The sequence below is a fragment of the Vanellus vanellus genome, assembly GCF_965231255.1.
Source record: "Vanellus vanellus genome assembly, chromosome: 22".
Taxonomy (NCBI): Eukaryota; Metazoa; Chordata; class Aves; order Charadriiformes; family Charadriidae; genus Vanellus; species Vanellus vanellus.
Genome location: NC_138927.1, coordinates 5,715,310 through 5,736,591, shown reverse-complemented (window position 1 = coordinate 5,736,591; position 21,282 = coordinate 5,715,310). Strand labels below are relative to the sequence as shown.

Here is a 21,282-nt window from a genome sequence, read left to right as displayed (position 1 = left end):
GCTTGTAGCTCATCATGAGGAACGGGCTCTCCCTAGAGCACAAAGTGCAAAAAAGTGTTTGTTCAATTGAGTTTCAATCGAAAAGGCATCAAAAGATGTCTTTTTTACACTATTCGGAACTAAAGGCGTCTTTAACAAGCAGGGGAAAAAAAAGAGTCTGAGCTAAAGAGGGAAATTGGTTCCTCTTTAAAGCAGTATAAATAAATTGCTGTCTTTCCACAAACACACCGTCTGGAACTCAGGAGGTCCCCGGGCAGGTTTCCAGTAGCCGTGCTACATCTGCCCCGTGTGTTTGGTGTACAGGAGACATCCTGATGGGAATCGGCTGGGGTGCTCCCATAAGCCGTGCTGGTTTCCCGGCGATCCGCTGGGCGTTACTGCAGCGCTCCCGTACTGCACGTTGTGTTAGTTGGCCACGTGGTCTGAGCGAGGCTGCTCCCCGACGCTGAGATTTGGACTTTGCTTGTGTCCTTCATGCAGGAGCTGACGATGGAGCTGGAAGAGAAGCAGGACATCTTCCGCTCCCTCCAAGACACAGCCGAACTGCTGTCCCTGGAGAACCACCCGGCCAAGCAAACCGTAGAGGTGAGCGGGCACACGGAGGAGCCGGGAGGAGCTCTGGGAATCGGCTGGCAGCAAATCTTCTCACCTGGGATTGGGCAACATGCTGTCCCACCCTGGGGTGCCCTTACGGGCAGCCAGGGCTGATTAAGCAGTTTTTTGATGGCAGAAGAACAGCAGTGTAGCGATAGAGCTGTTTTATTCTGGGGAGTGCAATAAGAAGCTTAAGGCCATTCCCAAATAATCCCCACCTCAAATTAAGACGCAGATATGTTCGTACAGAGCATGAGCCCTTCCTGCAGCGAGGTGGTGCGGGGAACGGCCTCGGCTCCTTTGCCGTTATCCAGGCTTGCAGGAAAACCGTGGTGGTGAAGCAAAGGGCCGCGGGGACACGTTTCTCCCTGGTGTTTCTCTCTGGGGTGGGAGAAAGCAAACCTGTGCGTGCCGCGGCCCCCGGCATCGCTGCTCCAGGGTCTGCCGTCTCTTCGTCCCCGCGTCTGGCTCCCGCTTGCAGCCAGATCTTGCCCGTTTATGCACATCCCGGCGGCTGTAGCCGTGTCCTTCCTGTGACCCTCCTGGCTGGTAAATGCTCGTTATTCATCGCCGTTTGGTGCGTGTGTTTCTCAGGCCTACAGTGCCGCCGTGCAGACGCAGTGGCAGTGGATTAAGCAGCTCTGCCTGTGCGTGGAACAGCACGTGAAGGAGAACGCCGCCTATTTCCAGGTACTTGGGAGGGGCAGCCCAAATTTCCCTGGTCGCCCTCCGCTGCGTCCCGCTGCACGAGCTTCGTACGCTGCTGCTCCCTTTGGGGGAGAGGGAAGGAGGGCTGGCTGGTGCTCCTGGGGGCTGCTTTCTCCTGAATCATCTCTTTCTCCGTAGCTGCTCTCTGGGGATGTCTCGCTAGGGGTCATCTTCCATGTAATTCCGGCCATCCGTGTGGGATGCTGGCTGCCCTTGCAGCCCTAAGGCCAGAACAGCGGTGGGAGCTGCTGGTTGAGATGTTGGGGTGGTCCCTCGCCTGCAGCGTGCTGCTGACTGCTCGGCGGACTGGTGCAGGTTTCTGTGACCCTCTTTGCCTTTGCAGTTCTTCAGCGATGCCCGGGAGTCAGAGACCTACCTGCGCAACCTGCAGGACTCCATCAAAAGGAAGTATTCTTGCGACCATAACACGAGCCTGACGCGGCTGGAGGACCTGCTGCAGGACTCCATGGTGGGTTCTCCGACATCCCCGCCACCCCGGGCGGGCGATGGGTGACCTTCTTGCTCTGGTCCAGCAGCGTTGCTTGGGGCACCTCTTGCTTCCCTGGGAAAACTGGGCTCATTTTATTCCTGCGACAGCGCGGTTTTGTGTAACGTGGTTTGTTTCCCCATCTCGGTCAGTGTTCTGCTTTCCGTTGGAGCTGCTGCATGCGTTTGTACGTGGCCACGGGGTGCAGGCTGCGTGGATGCGACGCTGCGGTCGTTACAGGGTCGCTCTTGCTTAGAGGCACTGGCCTCGGGGCGAGGAGCAGGCGGCGTGTGCTGTCTGCGCAAGCACATCGCTTGAGATGGGGAAAAGTCAAATATCCGAGCTGGTCCTTCCCCGTCGGTGCCCATCCTGGTCAGCGTGGAGCCGGCCGTGTTCTGCTGATGGAGGTGTCGCGCAGAGCCCGTAGGATGCTCCTGTTTCTGCTCTTGAGCTGGTGCTCGCTAGGAGAAATGCGGAGAAACGCCTGCGCTTTACCCAGACCAAATCCCGTGTTAATCCATCGCGCCGTGCCGGTGCGGGGAGAGCCAGGGCAGCCCAGCTGCAGCGGGGACGGGGGCTCGGGGGCTCGGCACCGCTGATCTCCGAACACGTGGCCTGGCTTAGCCGCGGCGTAGCAGAGAGCAGGCGGCAGACAATTGCGCCGTGATCTCATTGTCCAAATTGGCCTGAAAAAAAAAAAAAAAAAGCCAACCTAAAAGCAAAACGCGAGGAGCAAAGCATGAAGCTTTGAAGGTGTTTGAAACCGGGGACGGGGGGAGGATTGGGGCTGTGGGTTAACCGCCGAGCCGCTGGTGGAAGTGCCAGGAGGTGACACTTGAGCGTGTGGAGGCAGGCGGCTGCTTTGGCTTTGCTCTTAGTGCACACCACTGATCTCCAGCGTGTCCCCAGGGACGCTGGGACGCTGTTACTGGTGTTGGCGATGGGGGCATCAGCTGGGCTAGGGCTCACTGTCTTCTCTCCCGGGGGGTGCCGTCCTCTCTGTCTTGGTCTCGGGGTCGTTCTGGTCTGTCCTCCAGCGCTACCAGGACAGGGAGCAGCCAGCCTGGCTCCCGGGGGCTGTGTTTGCGAGCGTTGTGACACCAGGAGTGTGGCAGATGCCGTCTGGGGTGGGAGAGGATTGTCCGGGCAGGCGGAGAGCGGCCACGATCTCAGGACTGGGGCAGCTGCCCTGAGCTCAGCTATATTACTCTTTCTTACCTAATAAGTTAAAGTTGTATTTCTTCCAATCATGCTCCCTGGGACAGGCACAGGTAGTTTATTTAATCATTTATACTTTTCTTTTTCTTTTTTTTTTTTTTTTAACCATTGAATTATCCTCCACTGTTGTTAGCGCACTAACTGACCCCGAGAGTACCAAGCATGAGGGAGAAATTTTGTGGGGGATCCTTTCTAAACTTTTGCAGCCAGAATGGGCTGAGCTGCCACTAATCACACGAGCTGCCAGTGTCGTGATCCGCACACGTCTCCACCAGTGCCAGAGGCTGTTCCAGGGGACCTTTGCCACCAGTCCCCCGGGTTGTCCCATCACCGAACCCAGCAGGGACTTGTCGGAATCAATTGTGCTGCATCTTCCTCCAACCGGCAAATTTCTACCCAAGCCCAGAGACCTGTGCGATCACTCCACCATTAGCCCCTTCTCCTGAGATGTTTTATCCGCATAATTCATCGTATCCCCATTCCAGCCATTGGTTTAAACATGCCTTCATCCTTTGCTTTAGGAAAGGGAGCATGCTTCTGTGGTCTCTCCTCCAGACAGCTAAACGTCCCCGGTTTTGGGCTGGAGCTTGTCCTGCTCTTGGCCCCTTACACCTCCTGGGACTTTCATTTTGGTGTATGCTGTGTTCTTCTTTTTTTCCCTTTTGAGAGAAAACGTTTTCTTGTCCTAGCAGCAATAGAGCCAGAGGCGTGCATGCGGCTTTGCAGGGCACTGGGAGTAGTAGTGGAGAGGTCCCACCCCTGACTTGACATCGGCTTTTCCTTCCATCCCATCTCTCCTGACCCTTCTTCCCACCCTGTTAGGGCAGCAGGATCCTCCTGAAGTGTTTGTTCCGCCCTTGAGATCCCAGCGTAGCTCTCGCAGACCAGTGTTGGGGTGGGGGTGCCGAGATGCCCGGGAGAGACCTCCTCTCCCCTTCCTCCGCCAACCCGTCCTTCATCCTTCTTTCTGCCAGGACGAGAAGGAGCAGCTCATTCAGTCGAAGAGCTCCGTCGCCAGCCTGGTGGGACGGTCCAAAACCATCGTTCAGCTCCGGCCCAGGAACCCGGAGTATCTCGTGAAGAGCACGATCCCCATCAAGGCTGTTTGTGACTATCGGCAGATCGAGGTGAGGGCTGGAAGGATGTGTCTTCGAAAGGGAAGGCAGGGACGAGGCAGGGGAGCGACGCCCGCGGTGTCTGTCAATGGAAAGCAGGAACGGAGTGGGAAGACAGGAGGGAGGGAAATAGCGCGGCTGTTTTTCCTGGAGCAGATTTCCACGTCTCAGATTTATTCTGGGCAGGAGCTAAAATCCTTTTCCCCGAGGAGGACGGGTTTCAGCAGCCTCAGCCAAATAAGCACGGGGGTGGTAGCCAGCTCTGTTTAACTTCCTCGTCCCTTCCTCTCCAGACATGAGCGTGCTGCGCTGCTTGGCACGATACCAGGCTTTTGCTTGATTAAAATATATCCCGAGATATATATATATATATGCTTCTGGAAGCTGGCTCGCCCCCAGGAGCGGGGCTGGCGGCACGGGCAGGCGTGTGCGGCCCCGCTGCTGCTTTCTGACGGGTCGGGTGGTGTTGGTGCCGCTGCAGATCACCATCTGCAGGAACGACGAGTGCGTCCTGGAGGACAATTCCCAAAGGACCAAGTGGAAGGTGATCAGCCCCACGGGGAACGAGGCCATGGTGCCCTCTGTCTGCTTCCTCATCCCCCCACCCAACAAAGAGGCCATCGAGATGGCCAACAGGTAACTCGCGGGTCTCTGCTGCGGCGGAGGCGCAGAGGTGCAATGGGAGGGAGATGGGGAGGGGGCTGGTGGCACGGGAGGGGACAGATCTGGGGTGGGAATGGGAGAGGGGCTGGGGTGGAGGTACGGGAGTGGGTGGCACGGCTGATTCGGGACGAGGGAAGGAATCCCTTGTGGTTGTACAGCTGCAAACTCCATCGCAGCAACTGCTGTAGTAGATTGCAGAAGAGAAAACGATGATTTGGGAGGAGGAATGCTTTGAGGGACCTCTGGCAGTGGACGGCAGGAGCGTCGCTCGCTGCGGGCTGCCGGGCTGGGCTCGCCGCCGTGGTGGGCTGGTGGATTAGCGGGGGCAGGGCTGAGCGTGCCGGGGAGGTCTGGGGCTGATAAATCTGCTCCTTCCCCTCGCAGGGTAGAACAGTTGTACCAGAAAGTGATGGCTCTCTGGCACCAGCTCCACATGAACACAAAGAGTCTCATCTCCTGGAACTACCTGCGGAAGGATATAGCCCTGGTGCAAAGCTTCAGCATGGAAAAGGTACGGCAGGAACTTCTCTGCCCGGCTCCGGGGCTGCGTCGCCCACTCTCCGGGCTGCTTCGGGTGGCTGAGGAGGAAGGGGAGTGTTAGAGGGAAGACCAGAGACTGCAAGGTTGGGGAATCCCAGACTGGTGAGGGTTGGGAGGGCCCCCTGGAGCTCCCCCAGTGCCACCCCCCGCCAGAGCAGGGGCACCTCCAGCAGTGGCACAGGACACCTCCAGGCGGGTTTGGAGAGATGGCGGGTGGGAGACTCCCCCCCCCTCTGGGCAGCTGTGCCAGTGCTCTGCTGCCCGCACAGGAGAGACGTCCCTCCTCGGGGTGAGATGGGACTGCCCATGGTCACGTTTGTGCCCGTTCCCTCCTGTCCTGTCACGGGGCACCGCCGAACACAGACTGTCCCCACCCCCCGGCACCCGCCCTTTGGGGACTGATAAGCGTTGATGAGATCCCCCTCAGCCCTCTCTTCTCCAGACTGAACAGCCCCACGGCCCTCAGCCCCTCCTCAGCACAGAGATGCTCCAGTCCCCTCATCACCTCCGCAGCCCTTTGCTGGAGCCTCTCCAGCAGCTCCCTATCTGGCTTGAACTGGGGAGCCCCGAACTGGACACAGCGCTCCAGATGTGGCCTCCCCGGGGCAGAGCAGAGGGGGGGGATGACCTCCCTCGCCCTGCTGGCCACGCTCTGCTTGATGCCCCCCAGGGTGCCATTGGCCTTCTTGGCCACCAGGGCACATTGCTGGCTCGTGGGCATCCATGAAGTCAAGGGTCTTTGCACCCTGAACAGTGGGAAAACCCGAGCTTGGGGTCTCTGTGCAAAACGATGGCAGTTTTTCCCAATAAAAAGAGCATCAGCAGTTTGCTGCTGATGTGTAATAAGAGATTGTGGACTTAGCGTTTCGTTAAGGAGTGAGCAAGGCTGGAGGGAGGTGGGAGGCTGATCCAGGGCAGCTTGTCTTCTCCTCTAAAGAGGAAATGCTCACTTGGCAACCGAAGGTGATTAAGCCGGGGAAGGTGGCTTCAGGTGGCGTTGTAGGAAGTTGTTCCCGGTGGTGAGATGTGCGGCTTTTCCCCTCGCAGCTCAGATCCTTAGCGCAAGGGGAGTGCCAGCAAGCCATGAAGAGCCTCCAGGCGCACTACGAGGACTTCCTGCAGGACAGCCGGGACTCGGAGCTCTTCTCAGTGTCGGACCGGCTGCGCCTGGAGGAGGAAGTGGAGTCTTCCAAGGAACACATCCGGCAGCTGCTGGAGTCCATGGAAAACGGTGCGCTTCAAAGGGCTGATGGATTAACCAGGAGCTGTGGGGACTCATAAACAAAGGATTTATGGGATGGATTAATTTTCTTCTTTTTTTTTTTTTCTCCTGAGCTAGCTAGTTGATGGTGTGAGCAGCTGCTCTCCTTATTTCTCCATCCATTCAAGTGTTGGGCCTTTGTCCAGCGATGTTCCTGCAGAGAGGGCTCCGCTTTGCAGCTTAACTGCTGAGTCCTCTTACCCTAACGTTGCTGGAGATGGGTTTAGTCATTAGGATGCATTCTGAGCAAGGAGTTTTTCTTGCATTTAATCTTTAAGAAAATATACGTAGCGGTCACAGTCCCGCTGTTCAGAGCAGCGGATGGTTCCCGGTGTGACACAGCAGGACGGAGTCCCACCAAGGCCGGGGACTCCGGCTTCGCCACGCGAGGTGCCCTGTGGCTGGGCTCATTCTCAGCTGCGTTTGAATGAGATGATTTGATTAACTTGTTTTCCGTTTGAGCAGAGACCCCGGTGCCTCGGTGTCAGCGCGATGCTGCGCTCGGCTCCGGAGCTGCCGGCAGGTCCCGTCTGGGGCAGGTACCGGCCGGGGTTGTCTGAGCTGCTGTTTTGGTTTGTCTGTGACTCGCAGAAGACAAGGATGAGACCGTTGCCAGGACGTATCTCTCCGAGCTGAAGAATATCCGTCTGCGCCTGGAGGAGTGTGAGCAGAGGCTAGTGAGCCGAATGCAGTCCCCGAGCAGCGCCCGAGCAGATGGCGATACCATGCAGGAAAACACCATCCGCATTGCAGAGCAGGAGGTCAGTGCTGCTGCCGGGAGGTGTGGAAGGGAGGGAGGTGATGGCTGCTGCGTTTTAGCATGTGCCAAAAATAGCTTTTAACTTCTCCAGGGCGAATGTGTGGGTGATGGGTGCGTGACTGTGTGGGGTTGGAGGGGATCTTGCTGCACAGAAGGTAGCAAGAAACCTCTCCAGGTGGGCTCCCTGCTTCATTTCATACCATCTCCTTTGCCAAGGGCAATCCTGCTCTTTCTCCGCCTGCTTGGGCTCTCCTTTCATGTTCTTTCCCTTCCTCCCGTAGCGCATGCAGGAGGATCTGCAGCGGCTGCAATCGGACCTGCGGTTTGTCTCTGAGACGTGCTACAGCTTCCTCGACAAGGCGCCCGCGGGCTCCAGCACGCCCCACTTGCGTTCTGAACTTGATTTGGTGGTGAACAAGATGGACCAGATGTATGGGCTGTCTTCCATCTACTTGGACAAGTGAGTCAGGATGTGCCTGTGTTCCCAAATACCTTTTTTTTGTGTCTGCCCGATTCTGCTAAAGACCTTTCTTCTGGCCCTCTAACACCCCTCGCCCTGAGCTCCATCCCTCTGCGGCGCACGGTGCAAACAGCCTCGCGCTCAAGAGGATCTCTGCCAAATTTTGGATGTCATCGTGCTGCCTCTGTTTGATTCGCCAGGTTGAAGACGGTTGATGTTATTATTCGTAACACCCAAGGAGCAGAGTCTCTGGTTAAAGGGTACGAGGTTAAGCTGAGCCAAGAGGAGGCAGTCCCCGCCGACCTGGCAGCCATTCACTCTCACAGAGCGGCGTTGCAGGTTGGTGCTGGTCACTTCCCCAGGTGGGCAGGCAGAAACCGGCCGACGCTTTGGTGTTTGTCATAGAATCACAGAATGGTTTGAGTTGGAGGGAACTTGAAGACCATCCAGTGCCACCCCCTGCCCTGGGCAGGGCCACCTCCCCCCAGCCCAAGTTGCTCCCAGCCCCGTCCAACCCGGCCTTGAACCCCTCCAGGGATGGGGCAGCCACAGCTTCTCGGGGCACCCTGCGCCAGGGGCTCACCGCCCGCACAGGGAAACATTTCTTCTGAATATCTCATCTAAATCTGCCCTCTTCCAGTTCAAAGCCATTCCCCCTCGTCCCATCACTCCATGCCCTTGTACAAAGTCCCTTCCCAGCTCTCCTGGAGCCCCTTTAGGCACTGGAAGGCCACAATAAAGTCTCCCCGGAGCCTTCTTTTCTCCAGGCTGAACACCCCCAACTCTCGTCAAGCAGGGTCCTGCCCTTTCTCTGCTGAATTTGCATTGTATGCCATTTTTCTTGCCTCAGTGTAGCTGCCAGGAGGACTTTGTGCTGCTTATGTGATCCCTTATTGCTTTGTAAAGGTAAAGGAGCTGCTGCGGCTTGTGCCGGCTCTTGTAGGGCACGTGCTGGCACACGGGAGCATCTTGGCAGCTGTGTGTCCTGTTGCTGTAGGACAGGGGCTGAACCAATCTGCCTTGCTCCGAGCTGGGAACGTGATCCCCTCCGTTTTGCACCTCCTGTAATCAGCGAGTTCTTTGCAGGTTGAGAGGGAAGATAAACCCCTTCTCAGGCTTGTCAGCTCCGGGCAGGAGAGCATCTCTGACTTGACGTGCCTTTTGCTTTCCGTGGCGTTGAACCGGTGCTGTCTCTTGCTGGTTTTGCAGCAATGGCTCGGGGAAGTGAAGGACAAGAGTTCCGTCTTCTCCACCTTGGAGGAGGAGATGGCAAAGGCGAAGGCGGTGGGAGAGCAGCTGTACCGGCTGAGGCAAGAGCGCAGCATCGACCTCGAGCGCTACCAGGAGAAGGGAAGCCAGCTGTGGGATCGCTGGCAGCGAGTCTGCGCCCAGATTGAGACCCGGTGAGAAACCTCCTGCCTCCTTTCGCACGTTTACTTTCACGCTCCAGCTGAGAGCTTGGGTCAGGCTTGTTAGCGGCGATATTTTTTCCAGATGGGGTTCCCGCTGGTGGCCGGGATATCCCTATAGCCTACGGTGGCATTTCGCCCTCCTCTTATTTGTCTCCGTTCTTCTCTCAGCCACGCGGAGCTGGAGAGCATCCAGGAGGTGCTGAGTGATTACCGGCAGTGCCACAGTGCCCTAATCCAGTGGATCGAGGAGATCACGGTCCAGCAGGAGCTGATGAAGCCGGGGCAGGCGGAGGACAGCCGGGTGCTGTCGGAGCAGCTCAGCCAGCAAACGGTAAGGCAGGAGCTCGTGATGCCTCCATGGCGTGGCCGCTGCAGTGACCGTCTCCTTTCTTTTCTTTTAATAAAACCTTGAAAAGCTTGAAAATATGAAACACAGTGGGGAAGAGGCTGCCGGCCTGAGCTGGGTGTCTGGGAAGTGGAGAAATTCTGCTTGGTTTGATGTGGAGATGGGGCCTTGCATGAAAAAATTGAAGAGTATAAAGACTTTACCCAAAAAGCGAGGGGCGGGGACTGAAATTCAGCCCACTTCACCTGCGGCAGCCATCCTGACGAGAGTTTTTGCTTTGAATTTCATTGAAGGCTTTGGCTGCAGAAATCGAGAAAAATCAAGCCAAACTGGACCAGTGTCAGAAATTCTCCCAGCAATACTCAGCTGCCGTCAAGGTACGGGTCCCCTCCTGCGCCTGGGTGAGGCAGGGCAGAAACGGCCCCAGCACCGGTTGCGTCTCGCATGCTCACGTCTCTCCTCCCCCGGTTACGTTTTCAGGACTATGAGTTGCAGCTCATGACGTACAGGGCGTTTGTCGAGTCGCAGCAGAAGTCTCCCATGAAACGCCGGCGCATGCTCTCGTCCTCGGATGCCATCACGCAGGAGGTAGGAGCGCGGCCGCCCGCCCGCCCGCCCGCCCTCGCGAGGGAGGGAAGAAATTGGTGCGGTGGGGGGATTCTTCGACGCCGAGCAAACCGCCGAGCAGCCTCTGTGAAATGAGCTCCTTTCTGCTGAACTCTCTCGTACAAATAAAGTTTCCACCCTCGCTGTTTTTTCCAATAGCCAGAGAGGATGGCTTAGTGCTCTAAGCACCAGGTATGAAATACCTAGACTCCTGGGAACCCCTGGGTCAAATCCAGCGGGGTCGGCTCAGCCCTTCAGCCTTGCGAGGTAAATAACCGGAGCGCCATGCAGCGTTACTGTGTGTGGATCTTTGGGATGAGACCTTTAGGGACCCGAGGTCCTGTCTGCTCCGTGTGGATATGAAAGATCCCAGTAGCCCTCTTTGTAAGAGTTGAGCATCCACCCCAGTGTCCGTGACCGGAGTCTCCCCTTCGCTCCAGTGTTGTGCAGCATGCCGTGTGTGGCCACAACCCCCCCCATCAGACTTGCTGCATTTCATTGATGCCGTAGCGGGGCTGCGAGGTGCCTGGGGGGCTTCCCAAGCGAGAGGTGGTGCATCCCTGTCATGTACGGTAAAGTACGTCGCTCCGGATGCGCCGGTTGTGACTGATGAGCTCCATTTGCCCCCTCTCTCCCTTCGCAGTTCATGGATTTGCGGACTCGCTATACAGCTCTGGTGACGTTGACCACGCAGCACGTGAAGTACATCAGCGATGCTCTCCGGCGGCTGGAGGAGGAGGAGGTGAGGGTGTTGCATGGAGCTGAACTCTATTCAAAACGTGCAGGCTCGTTTCCTAACAGCCCCACGGGTGCTGCTCCGCGTTGGGGTTACACCTCGGGGGCTGCTCCCGAGAGCCTCTCCGCCTTCGGAAATCTGGGCCCCCCTTTGACGTGGTTATCTTCCTCCCTCCTCTCTTTGCAGAAAGTAGTGGAGGAGGAGAAGCAGGAGCACGTGGACAAGGTGAAGGAACTCCTGGGCTGGGCCCTGGGCGTGAAGCAGAGCGTGCGAGGCAGGGCGGCTGCTGCTGGGAGCAGAGAGCTGGGCGACATCGAGAAATCCATCTCGGAGCAGCAGGTAAAGCGGGGGCGACCCTCAGGCAGTTTGTTTAACTTCTGCCCTTTTTCCACAGCTGAATTAAGGGGTTTTTTTCTTTCTTTTTTTTTCCCCGACAGGCCCTGAACGAGGAGCTGGCTGCGAAGAAGGAGCAGGTCTCTGAGGCCATCAAAACTTCACAAATCTTCCTGGCAAGACACAGCCACAAGTGAGTGTGGCCCGAGGAGGGGACAGGCAGGGGGAGCGCTGGGGGGACCTGGGTTACCTTAGAGCCAATGCCGGTGGCATCCCTGGGGACCAGTGACTCCCGTTGAAAACAGTGACGAGCTGCACATGAAAGTTGTCTTTTTTTCTCATCTGCAACAAGAGCTATGAATTACGCAACCCGCTTATGCTGTTGGGGCACTATTAATCCTCTTTAGTAGTGATCCGGCCCCGTATATTTGGGGATTTGAGCGTTACAACGCAGGTCAGCCTTTGCGGAGCACAGTTACCCTTCCTGGTTTTAGCCGAGCCGGGTAAGGATTAGGGCAGTGGGAAGAAGGGACTCGTGGTGGGTTTGGCCTTTTTTTTTGGCCAGAAATGTGGGGTGATTCTGCGCGGGGAGTTGGGAGCCGCTTTCTGCAGTTTCCCCGAGAGATTTCCCCTTCCCCTTGCAGGCTTTCCCATCCGGAGAAGGAACAGATCTCCGCTCAGATCGGTGCTCTGAAGGAGACCTACCAGGCGCTCTGCAGCGACTCCACGGAGCAGCTCCAGCAGCTCCGGAGCCAGCTGGCTCAGGAGACAGAGCACAAGGTACAGGTCCCCGCTCGGTCCCGTGCCTGCGCGGACACAGGGCACTCCTCAGGGTGTCAAAAAGGTTTTCCTTGGTTGCGTGTCTCATGGCTGCCAGCCGCTCACAGCCTGTCGACTTTCTTACTCGCACGTGGTCACCTTCCCTTCTCTTCCATCCGTGCGCCCAGGCTGGGGTGGTCCCTGCAGGCCAGGCAGGAGCCGTTTGCCTGCTGCCTTCCAGCTCAGCAGGAGAGTTTTCCTTTGCAATGGTTTTCGTGGGAGCTCTGCCCTGGGCAGGAGGGTTGGCTGGTTCGCGTGGTGGGCGAGGACGCAGGTGGACCTCTGTCTTGGAAAGGGTCCCCTTAGCAAAGCTGTGGCCTCCGAGGAACGCCCTCTCACCGCTTTAACCGCAGAGGGCTCCATCTCACGGGCTGCCCGCCTGCGGGGGCCGCGCGGCGGTGGGTTTCTGCAGAAGGGCGTTTGCCCGGGCGGTCTGGTAGATCTCGGGGTCTGGCGAGAGGTTTGGCTCAGCTGTGGGTGGATGAAGTTGCTGTCCCCAGTGGAAGGCGACCGCATCGCCCAGGCCCTCAGCTGACCTGGGGGACCTTCACAGCCCATAGCTGCACCCGTTCCCTCTTCGCATCCACCAGCGCTCCCGCCAGCCCCCATCCTCCTTCCGCTGGGTAGGGAGGGCTGAAAGCGCATCCTTATTGCCTCTGTTATGAGCTGTCTTCGGTCATTCACAGATATACGTGTACGTGTTATATAAATGTATATACATGTGTCGATGGATATATTTGTGTGTTTGCTTGCTGGCTCCCTGTACTCTGAAGCAACGGCCCGCTCAGATCTGGACGCGTGACGCAGGTTTTGGCCGTTGGGTCCGTGAGTGAAGCCCTGTTCGAGCCGCTCACGAGGAGAGGGCGACGGGGCTGCTTGTTTGAAATCTGCTTGCCCGGCTTTCACCTAAACGTATCGTGCTTCTCTCCAAATTGGAGTTCAGAGCCCATTTCAGGTGTCTCAGTGCAGTAATCGCTTTCTCTTGCAAGCCCTTTAGCCCTCGCGCTGGCAGCAGAAAGCTTACGGTGGGCAAACCTACTCGTTAGTCACCGCTAAGCCATCACGGCTTTGCTGCTGCTTCCGCTGCTGCCAGGAGAGCAGCTGAGAGCGGCCTGCCCGTGGAAAGGATGCTTTTTCCTTTCCCTTTTCCTCCCTCCCGGGAAGGAAAATGACTTTAGAGCAACAGCCCTCTCCAGGGCTTGCCGGGCTGTTTCCACGCGGCGTGAGCGCGCTTCGGGGCTCGGGCTAGAGCAGTTTTCACTCACGCTCTCGATGAAGGCCAGGAAACAAAACGAGAGGCGGCGGTGGGGCTGCGCCGTAGATCCCTGTCTGCGAGACGATCCCTGCGGCTCTTGTGCGGTGCAGTTGCTTCACTGTAGAGGGAGCATGAGGAACTCTTAACATTTGCTTGCTGGAAACATCCAACTGTCAGAGAGGAGTTATAAAAGACAAAAATGCAAAGCAGAACGCGCTAAATTGAGCATGATGTGTCCCTGTACAGTTTGTGTTTCATGTCAACTGTTTTTAAGATTAACTGACATCCTTGCTTACAAGTTTAACTAACCCTCCGGGATTTAAACAAACAAAACACACAAAGCGAAAGAGGACGACCTGTGTGGGGGGTTCTTTTTGCAAACAAAACAGTCGCATGCTGGACGCTAACACCAAGCTTTACACTGTGTGTGATACGGCTGAACTGCTCCATAAGGCTCTGTCTTTAACTGCTCAAGGCACACCCTGCAACTCGGGTAAGTAAAAGCCTTTTACCCCCCTTCCCTCCCATCTCCTTTTTTATCTTCCTCTTCCCCCCCTCCCTTCCTCTTCTCTGTCTTTCCACGGCTTGTTCATCTCCGAACGTGCATGCCTGAGGCTGGTGATGGTGGTGGAAGGCTTAGGGTTTCCCAGCGGGTTTGCCCGGGCTCCGCAGCAGAGCAGGGGGGGATCTGCAGAGCGGTGTGGTGGGGGATGTGTCCTCCGCTGTGCTGGACCCGAGCTGTGCCGCGGCTACAGCCACCCCCAGCTGCCGGTGCTGTTAGACTCACCCATCAAAAAAATAATAAACTGACGGTCTTGGGGATGCAAAAGGAATTAATTCCACAATGCAGATTCCTTCCTCCCTATCCCCACAAAATTATTTTAGGGCTTGGGCCAACTTTATACCCAACCAGTGGGACCAGTTTGGACAAATGTCCAAAGCGCCGTTACTCTTTATCATCTTAATTATGACCCTCCCTGTGGGGATACCCACAAGAAGAGAACAGCCCCTCCAGAAACACCAGAGTAGATGGTCTCTTCCCAGTCTCTCACCATTTCCGTGCTGGGACCTCCAACTTCTTCTATTTCTCCCCTTGCCCTGTCTGAAGAGCGTGGCTACTGCGAGGCGCTGGAGCGGGGCAGAACGGGTGCCGGTGGCCGTGCTCGGGGAGCTGCCCTGCATGCAGCGCTCCTGCCCTAACGCATGGCCGGGCTGTGTGGCTGGGGAGCTGCTCCGCAGCAGAGGGCTCTGCGGTGTTCTCCAGCTGTCCCGGCACGTGAGGTCTGCTTGGGGAAGTGCGGGATTTAAAGCATGGCAGGAGTGAGGGTGGAAACTGCGCTGGGAGAGGTTCCTAGATACCCTGAAGTGGACACCTTTGGGGTTTTTTTCTGCTCCAAGTACACAGCGGGATTTGTATTGTCTGTACTTCTTAAAACTGGAGTTGCTGAACGGCTTTGGTGTGCTTGTTGGTCTCCTTCCCTCTGTTTCTCCATGGAGCATTAGAAGCACTTCTGGGTTTTGCTGCTTGCGGCTTTGCTGCATTACTGTTGGTGGATGTTGGGAGCATCCCCGTGCTGCCCTGGGTGGTGGACTAGATGAGCATTAAAACTTGCTGGCAATGCGCAAGCTGGCAAATGCACCAATTTGCGTGCTGTGATGCCTTTGGAGTTGCATTCCAAACACTTTGGGACTCGCTTTCTAGCCTGTTTTAGGGTTTTTAAACTTTTTTTTTTTTTTTTTTTTTTTTTGAAACTGGGACCTCCCTGGACCTCGCACCATCTGAGTGCTGGCAATGCTCAATTTTGATTTAATTCTTTTCCTTCTCTTTCTGTTCTAGGGCAGCGAAGCAGTGTCAGGAGTGATCGATCTTGGCACGGTAGAGATATTTCCTGTCTTTGGTGCCATGCAGAGAGGTCTTATAGATCAGGACACTGGCCTCGTCCTCTTGGAGGCTCAGGTTATCACATCTGACTTAGTTGTTCCAGAGACCAATGAGAAACTCTCCTTGGAGAAAGGTCTGGCAAGAAACATCATCGATCTCAGGACATTCCGGGTGCTGCAGGAATTGAAGGACGCTCTCCACCGGGTGGAAGAAGTCAGCCGTGAAGGGAGGCAGCTCCTACCTGTCGTTGCTGCGGTAGAAGAGGGGAGGATCAGTGAGAGCATTGGGCTAAAGATTCTTGAAGCTGAGCTTGTCACCGGGGGCTTTAAAGCCCATCAGGGCAGAATCAGCATGGAGACAGCGGTGCAAGAAAGGCTCCTTACCCCCCAGCTTTATTCCAGACTTCTGTCTCACCTGGAGAGTGGCAAAGATTTGATTGACCCCAACACTGCTGAGAAAATCAGTCTGCCTGAGCTCATGCACCGATGCATCATCCACCAAGAGACTGGGCTGAGGCTGCTCCCAGTCAAGCAGCTGGCGGGTGGGATGGTGAGCTTGAAATCAGGCAGAAAAGTCAGCATCTTCCGTGCCGTCCAGGAAGGGCTGATAGACAGGCAGGTAACGGTCAGGTTGCTGGAAGCCCACCTCGTCGCCGGTGGCATTGTTGACCCCAGAACAGGGCACAGGCTGACTGTGGACGAAGCTGTGAGGCATAATTTAATTGACCAGGATTTGGCATGCACACTTCTTATCCGGCAACTTCAGACAGGTGGCATCATCGATACCGTCACGGGAGAGAGACTGACAATTGATGAAGCTGTAAGGAAAGAGTTGGTAGCACCAAGGATTGCGTTGGTGGTTCTGGAATCCCTCTGGTCCTTCATGGGGCTCCTGTGGCCAGAGACGGGGGAGATCGTCCCGGTTGCAGATGCTTTAGAGCAAGGAATCCTGTCTACAGAGTTGATTTACAAGATTCTCAGCAAGAGGCAACTCATTAAGGCTGTCTTTATACCAGAAACCACTGAGGTGTTGTCCTGGAAGAAAGCAGTTGAACATGGCATCTTGGAGAGAGGTGTGGCGAAGAAGCTGAAATCAACAGTCATACCTGATGTCATGGCTGGCGTGCAGCTTGCTGGCTCTCCAAGCAGAAGCAGGCATGGCCAGAGCTCTTCTGGAAGGAGTCCCACAAGTCACAAAGAGCAAAGTGACCCTCTGCTAAGGAGTGACGACGAAAAGCTGATGTTCCACTTGATGACCCACAGCTACATCAACATCCATGATGGCCAGAAGCTGCTCTTAGTAGATGGGGAGTTGAACAATCTCACTAAAGCCCTCATCCAAACCCAAGAAAATGGATCCTGTGCTGCACGTGTGTTGGAAGAGGGTGGAGGGTTTGAGGAGACAAAGACAGATGCAGCTCTTGAAAGGGAGCCTTGCAATGGCTTGGCCGTGCAGGAGCTTGAGTTTCAATTTGCTCCTTCAAAAGAACAAAGCGAAAAGGTCCTACCACTCAGAACTGCTTTGGAGAATGGGGAAGTGGTGATGGGATCTGAAAGCCTCCTGTTAGAGGATGCAGAAGATATCCTGCTTGTGGAGGAGCAAAAGCAGATTCATACCGAACAGGCTTCCATCAAGAGTGAAGATGATGCTGAATTTGGAAGACAGCAAGTAGCTTCTACAAGCAAGGACAAACATCAGGTACAATTACCGATGCCAGGACATCCCGGTGACCTTGGTATTGGATTCAGAGAAACAGAGGAAGTGATGATTGAGGCAGAAGAAGAGTCCAAGCCTACTACAGTAGATGGAGTGGAAAGTATCAAAGATCAGAAGAGGGCACCACAAAGTGGGATGGTTTTTGTGAAAAGCGAAATCTGCGTATCAATGGATGTTTCAGAAAGCAGAGAGAGACTGGAAATCATGGCAGAGAGGTCTCAGGGTGTGGAGGAACCTGAACTAGAGGCAGAAGATGTTAGAGAGATTTATTTGCTAAACGAGGAAACAATTGAGAATGGCGTGTTGGGAGGAGAGGAGGTGGTGCTCCCTAAAACTGGAGAGGTGGAGCAAGCAGCGAGGCAAAGTGAAAACATTGAAAGTGTGTTGGAAGTGCAAGAAGGAGAAGGAGAAGAAGTATTAGGTGATGAGAGTGTTGATGAAACATCCCTGCCAGCCCCTGCGGAGCAGGAAGCGGAGGAGACTTTGGAAATGCTCTTGACACAGCTCCAAAGTGGTGGCATAATCCATAAGCAGACGGGGAAGACTCTTCTTCTAAATGAAGCAGTAGCCCATGGAGTGGTGCCCAGTCACACAGCTGTGAAACTAATGGAGAAAATGAAGATGTTCAGTGGCTTCTTTGACTCGCATACATGTGAATCATTAACCACCGAGGACGTCATTGAAGAAGGTCTGATGGATGAGAACCTTCTCCAGAAGGTACTCACATCTGACAAAGCGATAAGCGGGGTTCTTGACCCAGGCAATAACTTCGTCTACTCTATCAAGGATGCGGCTGCAGTTGGCCTTCTGGACAAGGAAACGGCAATGAGGATCTTGGAAGGGCAGGTGGTTACTGGAGGGATCGTTGACTTGAAACGTGGCAAGAAAGTATCGGTCACTTTGGCTTCAAATCTGGGTCTCATAGAGCCAACAAGTCAGAAAGAGCTGGTCAAGCTGGAGAAGGCTTCCAAAGGGAAAGGCAGGGATGAGGTGACCAGACAGAAGCTCATTAGCTTACAGGCTGAGACCAGTGGAATTGTGGATCCTAAAACCAAACAGCCTTTGACTGTTGCGCAGTCTGTTGAAAAAGGGCTCCTGAAAAAGGAAAAAGCTTTTCAGCTCTTGACCAAGCAGATTGCAGATGGAGGAATCATCCATCACGTGTCTGGAATGAGGCTTTCGGTAAACAACGCAATGAAACATGGTTTGATCGATCAAGATTTATGCAACGAACTCACGAAAGCTGAAAGCGTGTGCCTGCAGGACTATGTTCATCCAGTTACAAAGGAGAAACTGCCCTTGCCCCAGGCAGTATCGTTAGGGCTCGTTAGTCCGGATTTCCAGAGGAAAGTGCAAGAAATCCAGGCTGGGAGTGGAAGCATTCTTGATCCGGCTTCTGGCCAGAGACTGGCACTCTGTCAAGCGGTAAAGGAGGGCTTGCTGCCCGAGCAGGTTATGGAGAAAGTCCTGTCATCTTCAGAAATGAAAGAAGGAATTGTAGATCCCGAGGCCTGCGTGATCGTTCCCTACTCGGAGTTCATAAAGAAATGTAAAATTGACATTGAGTCTGGCCAGAGGTATCTGGAGGTCCATCCCTTCAGAGGCGTCAAGGATGAGGTGACGGGGAACAAGCTCACGTGCGCCGAGGCGGTGAGGGTGGGGAAGGTGGACCCTCTGCCCGCCCTGCGGTTGCTGCAGGCTCAGGCAGACGGTGGGGGGATCGTGGAGGGCACTGTCAGCAAGAGGCTCTCCCTGAGGGCTGCGGTGGAGCGAGGGCTGCTGGATGAGCAGATGGCCAAACTCATCGCTGCCAACCAGATGAGGGCTGGGGGGATCGTTGATGTTGGTAGTGGGAAAAGATTGACTTTAAAGGAAGCTGTCGAAAAAGAGCTGGTTAGCCAAAAACTGGCTGCAAGTCTTCAGGAGGCCCAAATATCCGAAGACAAATATGGTTCTGAGGTCTGCAAAGCAGATAGACCCCACCTTTTCCAGGAAAAAATGGGAAAAAAATCTCCAAAAGAGGAAGATGATGTCATCTCTACCAGTGCTGCTAAGAAGTCCGACGGTGCTGAGCGCAAAGCTGGATCTGAAGCTGTGAGCTACGATGCGGTGGGAGGTGCGACCACCACCACTGAGAGATCTCCAGTGACACTGACAGAAGGGAAATCAAAACCTCAAGAAACTTCAGAGGACGGTGTAACACATCATCCCCAAGAAAAGGTTGAACTGACTCCGGAATACCCCTCGGGATTAGGTACGGCATCTCTCCCTGAAGAGACGGTGGTAGTACGGGCTGTGGAAAAAGGAATTGCAAAAAGCAGCTTCCAGGTGAGAGCAGCTTGGGGGAAGGAATCGAGGAGAGAAGTAGGTCGAGGGACAGAGAAGGTGGAGGGATTGGAATTGGAGGAAGAGCAGTTGTTCTTGGACACAGAGACGCTTCAGAGAGCGGAGGACAGCGAGGAGAGGACGGGGAGGAGAGGGTTTGTAAGTGCAGAGGGAGCTGTGGCAGGTGAAGAAGGTTCAGTGGTGGCTCCTGAGCAAGGAGAGCGAGCGGGCAGCCTGGGTGGGGTAACACCGGCAGCCCCGAGGGGACCTGTTACTGGGGGTGAAGGGAAGGGAGAGATGGGTCCTACAGAGCCTGGAGAAGCCCCGGAGATTGGCGTCCCTGTGAAGCCTGCAGGAGACAAGCTCACAGGTGAAAAAACTATCAAGCACGTCGGAGGAGAAACCCCGAGACTGGGTGCAGAAGGTGCAGCTGATGAAGAAAAACCAAGTGAAACTGAGCTAAAACCTACCCAAAAACAGAAAAGCAAGAAAAAGAAAACAAAGCAGACAGATATCCCAGGAGACAGCGCTCAGCCTGAGAAACCTTCTGTGGAAAAGCAGTCCCTTCCTCATCTGATTTCCATAGAAATTCCAGGGAAGAAGGAGGAGGGGGACTTTGTCTCAAGCATGTCAGAACCAAAACATGACACCACCACCACGATTACTGCTGGGTTGGCAAGGGACGTAGCCCAGCACATGGGGAGCAGCAGGGATGGAAAAGAAAAGAAAACAACTTCTGAGAAGGATAAGGAAAACCTGACTGGAGGTCAGCTGTTCCCTGTTCCCCCAGGACAAGGGGAAGCTCAAGAGGTGATGGAAGGTGGGATCAGAAATGGTGACAGTTCCTCGGTGGCACTTAGCCTGGAAGAGAGGATGACCCAGAAAAACACCACGGTGGAAACCACCAGTGATGTGTCCAGTGCAGCCCCTGCCGCAGGCGAACCGCCCGATGAATTAATTATTAGAGAGGAACCCAGAGAAGTTCAGGAAACCTCTGCAGTCCTTGAGCTTGGAGAAGAGACACGGCAAGAGCAAATGGCGGAGATCAGCACAGGCCAAGGAGGTGCCCCTGTTCCCCCCAAATCCCAAGGAGAAACACCCCAGGAGAGGAGCAGGCAGCCGGGTCCCGGCGATCGGGGCTTACTCTTACCTGTCATAGTGGAGGGAGAGCTGCTGGAAACCTCGAGGGAATCCACGAGACCAGCCCAGGTAAATTGATGCTTTTTGCTATTTTGACATTTTTTTATGAGCTATTTGGGTATAGAATCATAGAATGGTTTAGGTTGGAAAGGACCTTGAAAATCATCCAGTTCCAACCCCCCTGCTATGGGCAGGGACACCTCCCGCTAGAACACCTCCAGGGATGGGGCCTCAACAACCTCTCTGGGCAACCTGGGCCAGTGCCGCACCACCCTCACAGGGAAAAACTTCTTCCTAATGTTCAATCTGAACCTGCCCTCTTCCGGTTTAAAGCCATTCCCCCTCGTCCTATCGCTACATGCCCCAGTAAAAAGTCCCTCCCCAGCTCTCTTGTAGGCCCCCTTTAGGGACTGGAAGGCCGCAATAAGGTCTCCCCGGAGCCTTCTCTTCTCCAGGCTGAACAGCCCCAACTCTTTCAGCCTCTCCTCATAGGAGAGGTGCTCCAGCCCTCGGATCATCTTCGTGGCTCTCCTCTGGACACGCTCCAGCAGGTCCATGTCCTTCTGTTGGGGACTCCCGAGCTGGATGCAGCACTCCAGGTGGCGTCTCACAAGAGTGGAGTAGAGGGGCAGAATCCCCTCCTTTGACCTGCTGGCCACACTCCTGATGCAGCCCAGGATACGGTCGGCCTTCTGGGCTGCAATCACACATGGCCAGCTCATGTTGAGCTTCTCGTCACTCAGCACCTCCAGGGCCTTCTCCCCAGGGCTGCTCTCCAGCCATTCCCCACCCAGCCTGGAGTTGTGCTTGGGATTGCCCCGACCCAGATGTAAGACCCTGCACTTGGCCTGGTTGAACTGCATGAGGTTGGCACGGTGACCTCTCCAGGCTGTCCAGGTCCCTCTG

General features: G+C 55.3%; 1 protein-coding gene across 1 annotated transcript in view; it reads left to right on the top strand.

Moving 5' to 3' along the window:
- Positions 1–21,282, top strand: part of MACF1 (microtubule actin crosslinking factor 1) — a 146,877-nt gene that overhangs the window by 49,287 nt on the left and 76,308 nt on the right. Inside the window, exons 18-36 of the mRNA XM_082494162.1 lie at positions 481–585; positions 1,189–1,284; positions 1,646–1,771; positions 3,982–4,134; positions 4,604–4,758; positions 5,170–5,296; positions 6,373–6,556; positions 7,178–7,347; positions 7,628–7,806; positions 8,007–8,145; positions 9,016–9,209; positions 9,387–9,549; positions 9,858–9,941; positions 10,045–10,152; positions 10,814–10,912; positions 11,093–11,245; positions 11,344–11,432; positions 11,884–12,019; positions 15,151–20,445. Coding sequence (XP_082350288.1) covers positions 481–585; positions 1,189–1,284; positions 1,646–1,771; positions 3,982–4,134; positions 4,604–4,758; positions 5,170–5,296; positions 6,373–6,556; positions 7,178–7,347; positions 7,628–7,806; positions 8,007–8,145; positions 9,016–9,209; positions 9,387–9,549; positions 9,858–9,941; positions 10,045–10,152; positions 10,814–10,912; positions 11,093–11,245; positions 11,344–11,432; positions 11,884–12,019; positions 15,151–20,445 — 7,755 coding nt within the window. The remainder of the gene's footprint in view (positions 1–480; positions 586–1,188; positions 1,285–1,645; positions 1,772–3,981; positions 4,135–4,603; positions 4,759–5,169; positions 5,297–6,372; positions 6,557–7,177; positions 7,348–7,627; positions 7,807–8,006; positions 8,146–9,015; positions 9,210–9,386; positions 9,550–9,857; positions 9,942–10,044; positions 10,153–10,813; positions 10,913–11,092; positions 11,246–11,343; positions 11,433–11,883; positions 12,020–15,150; positions 20,446–21,282) is intronic.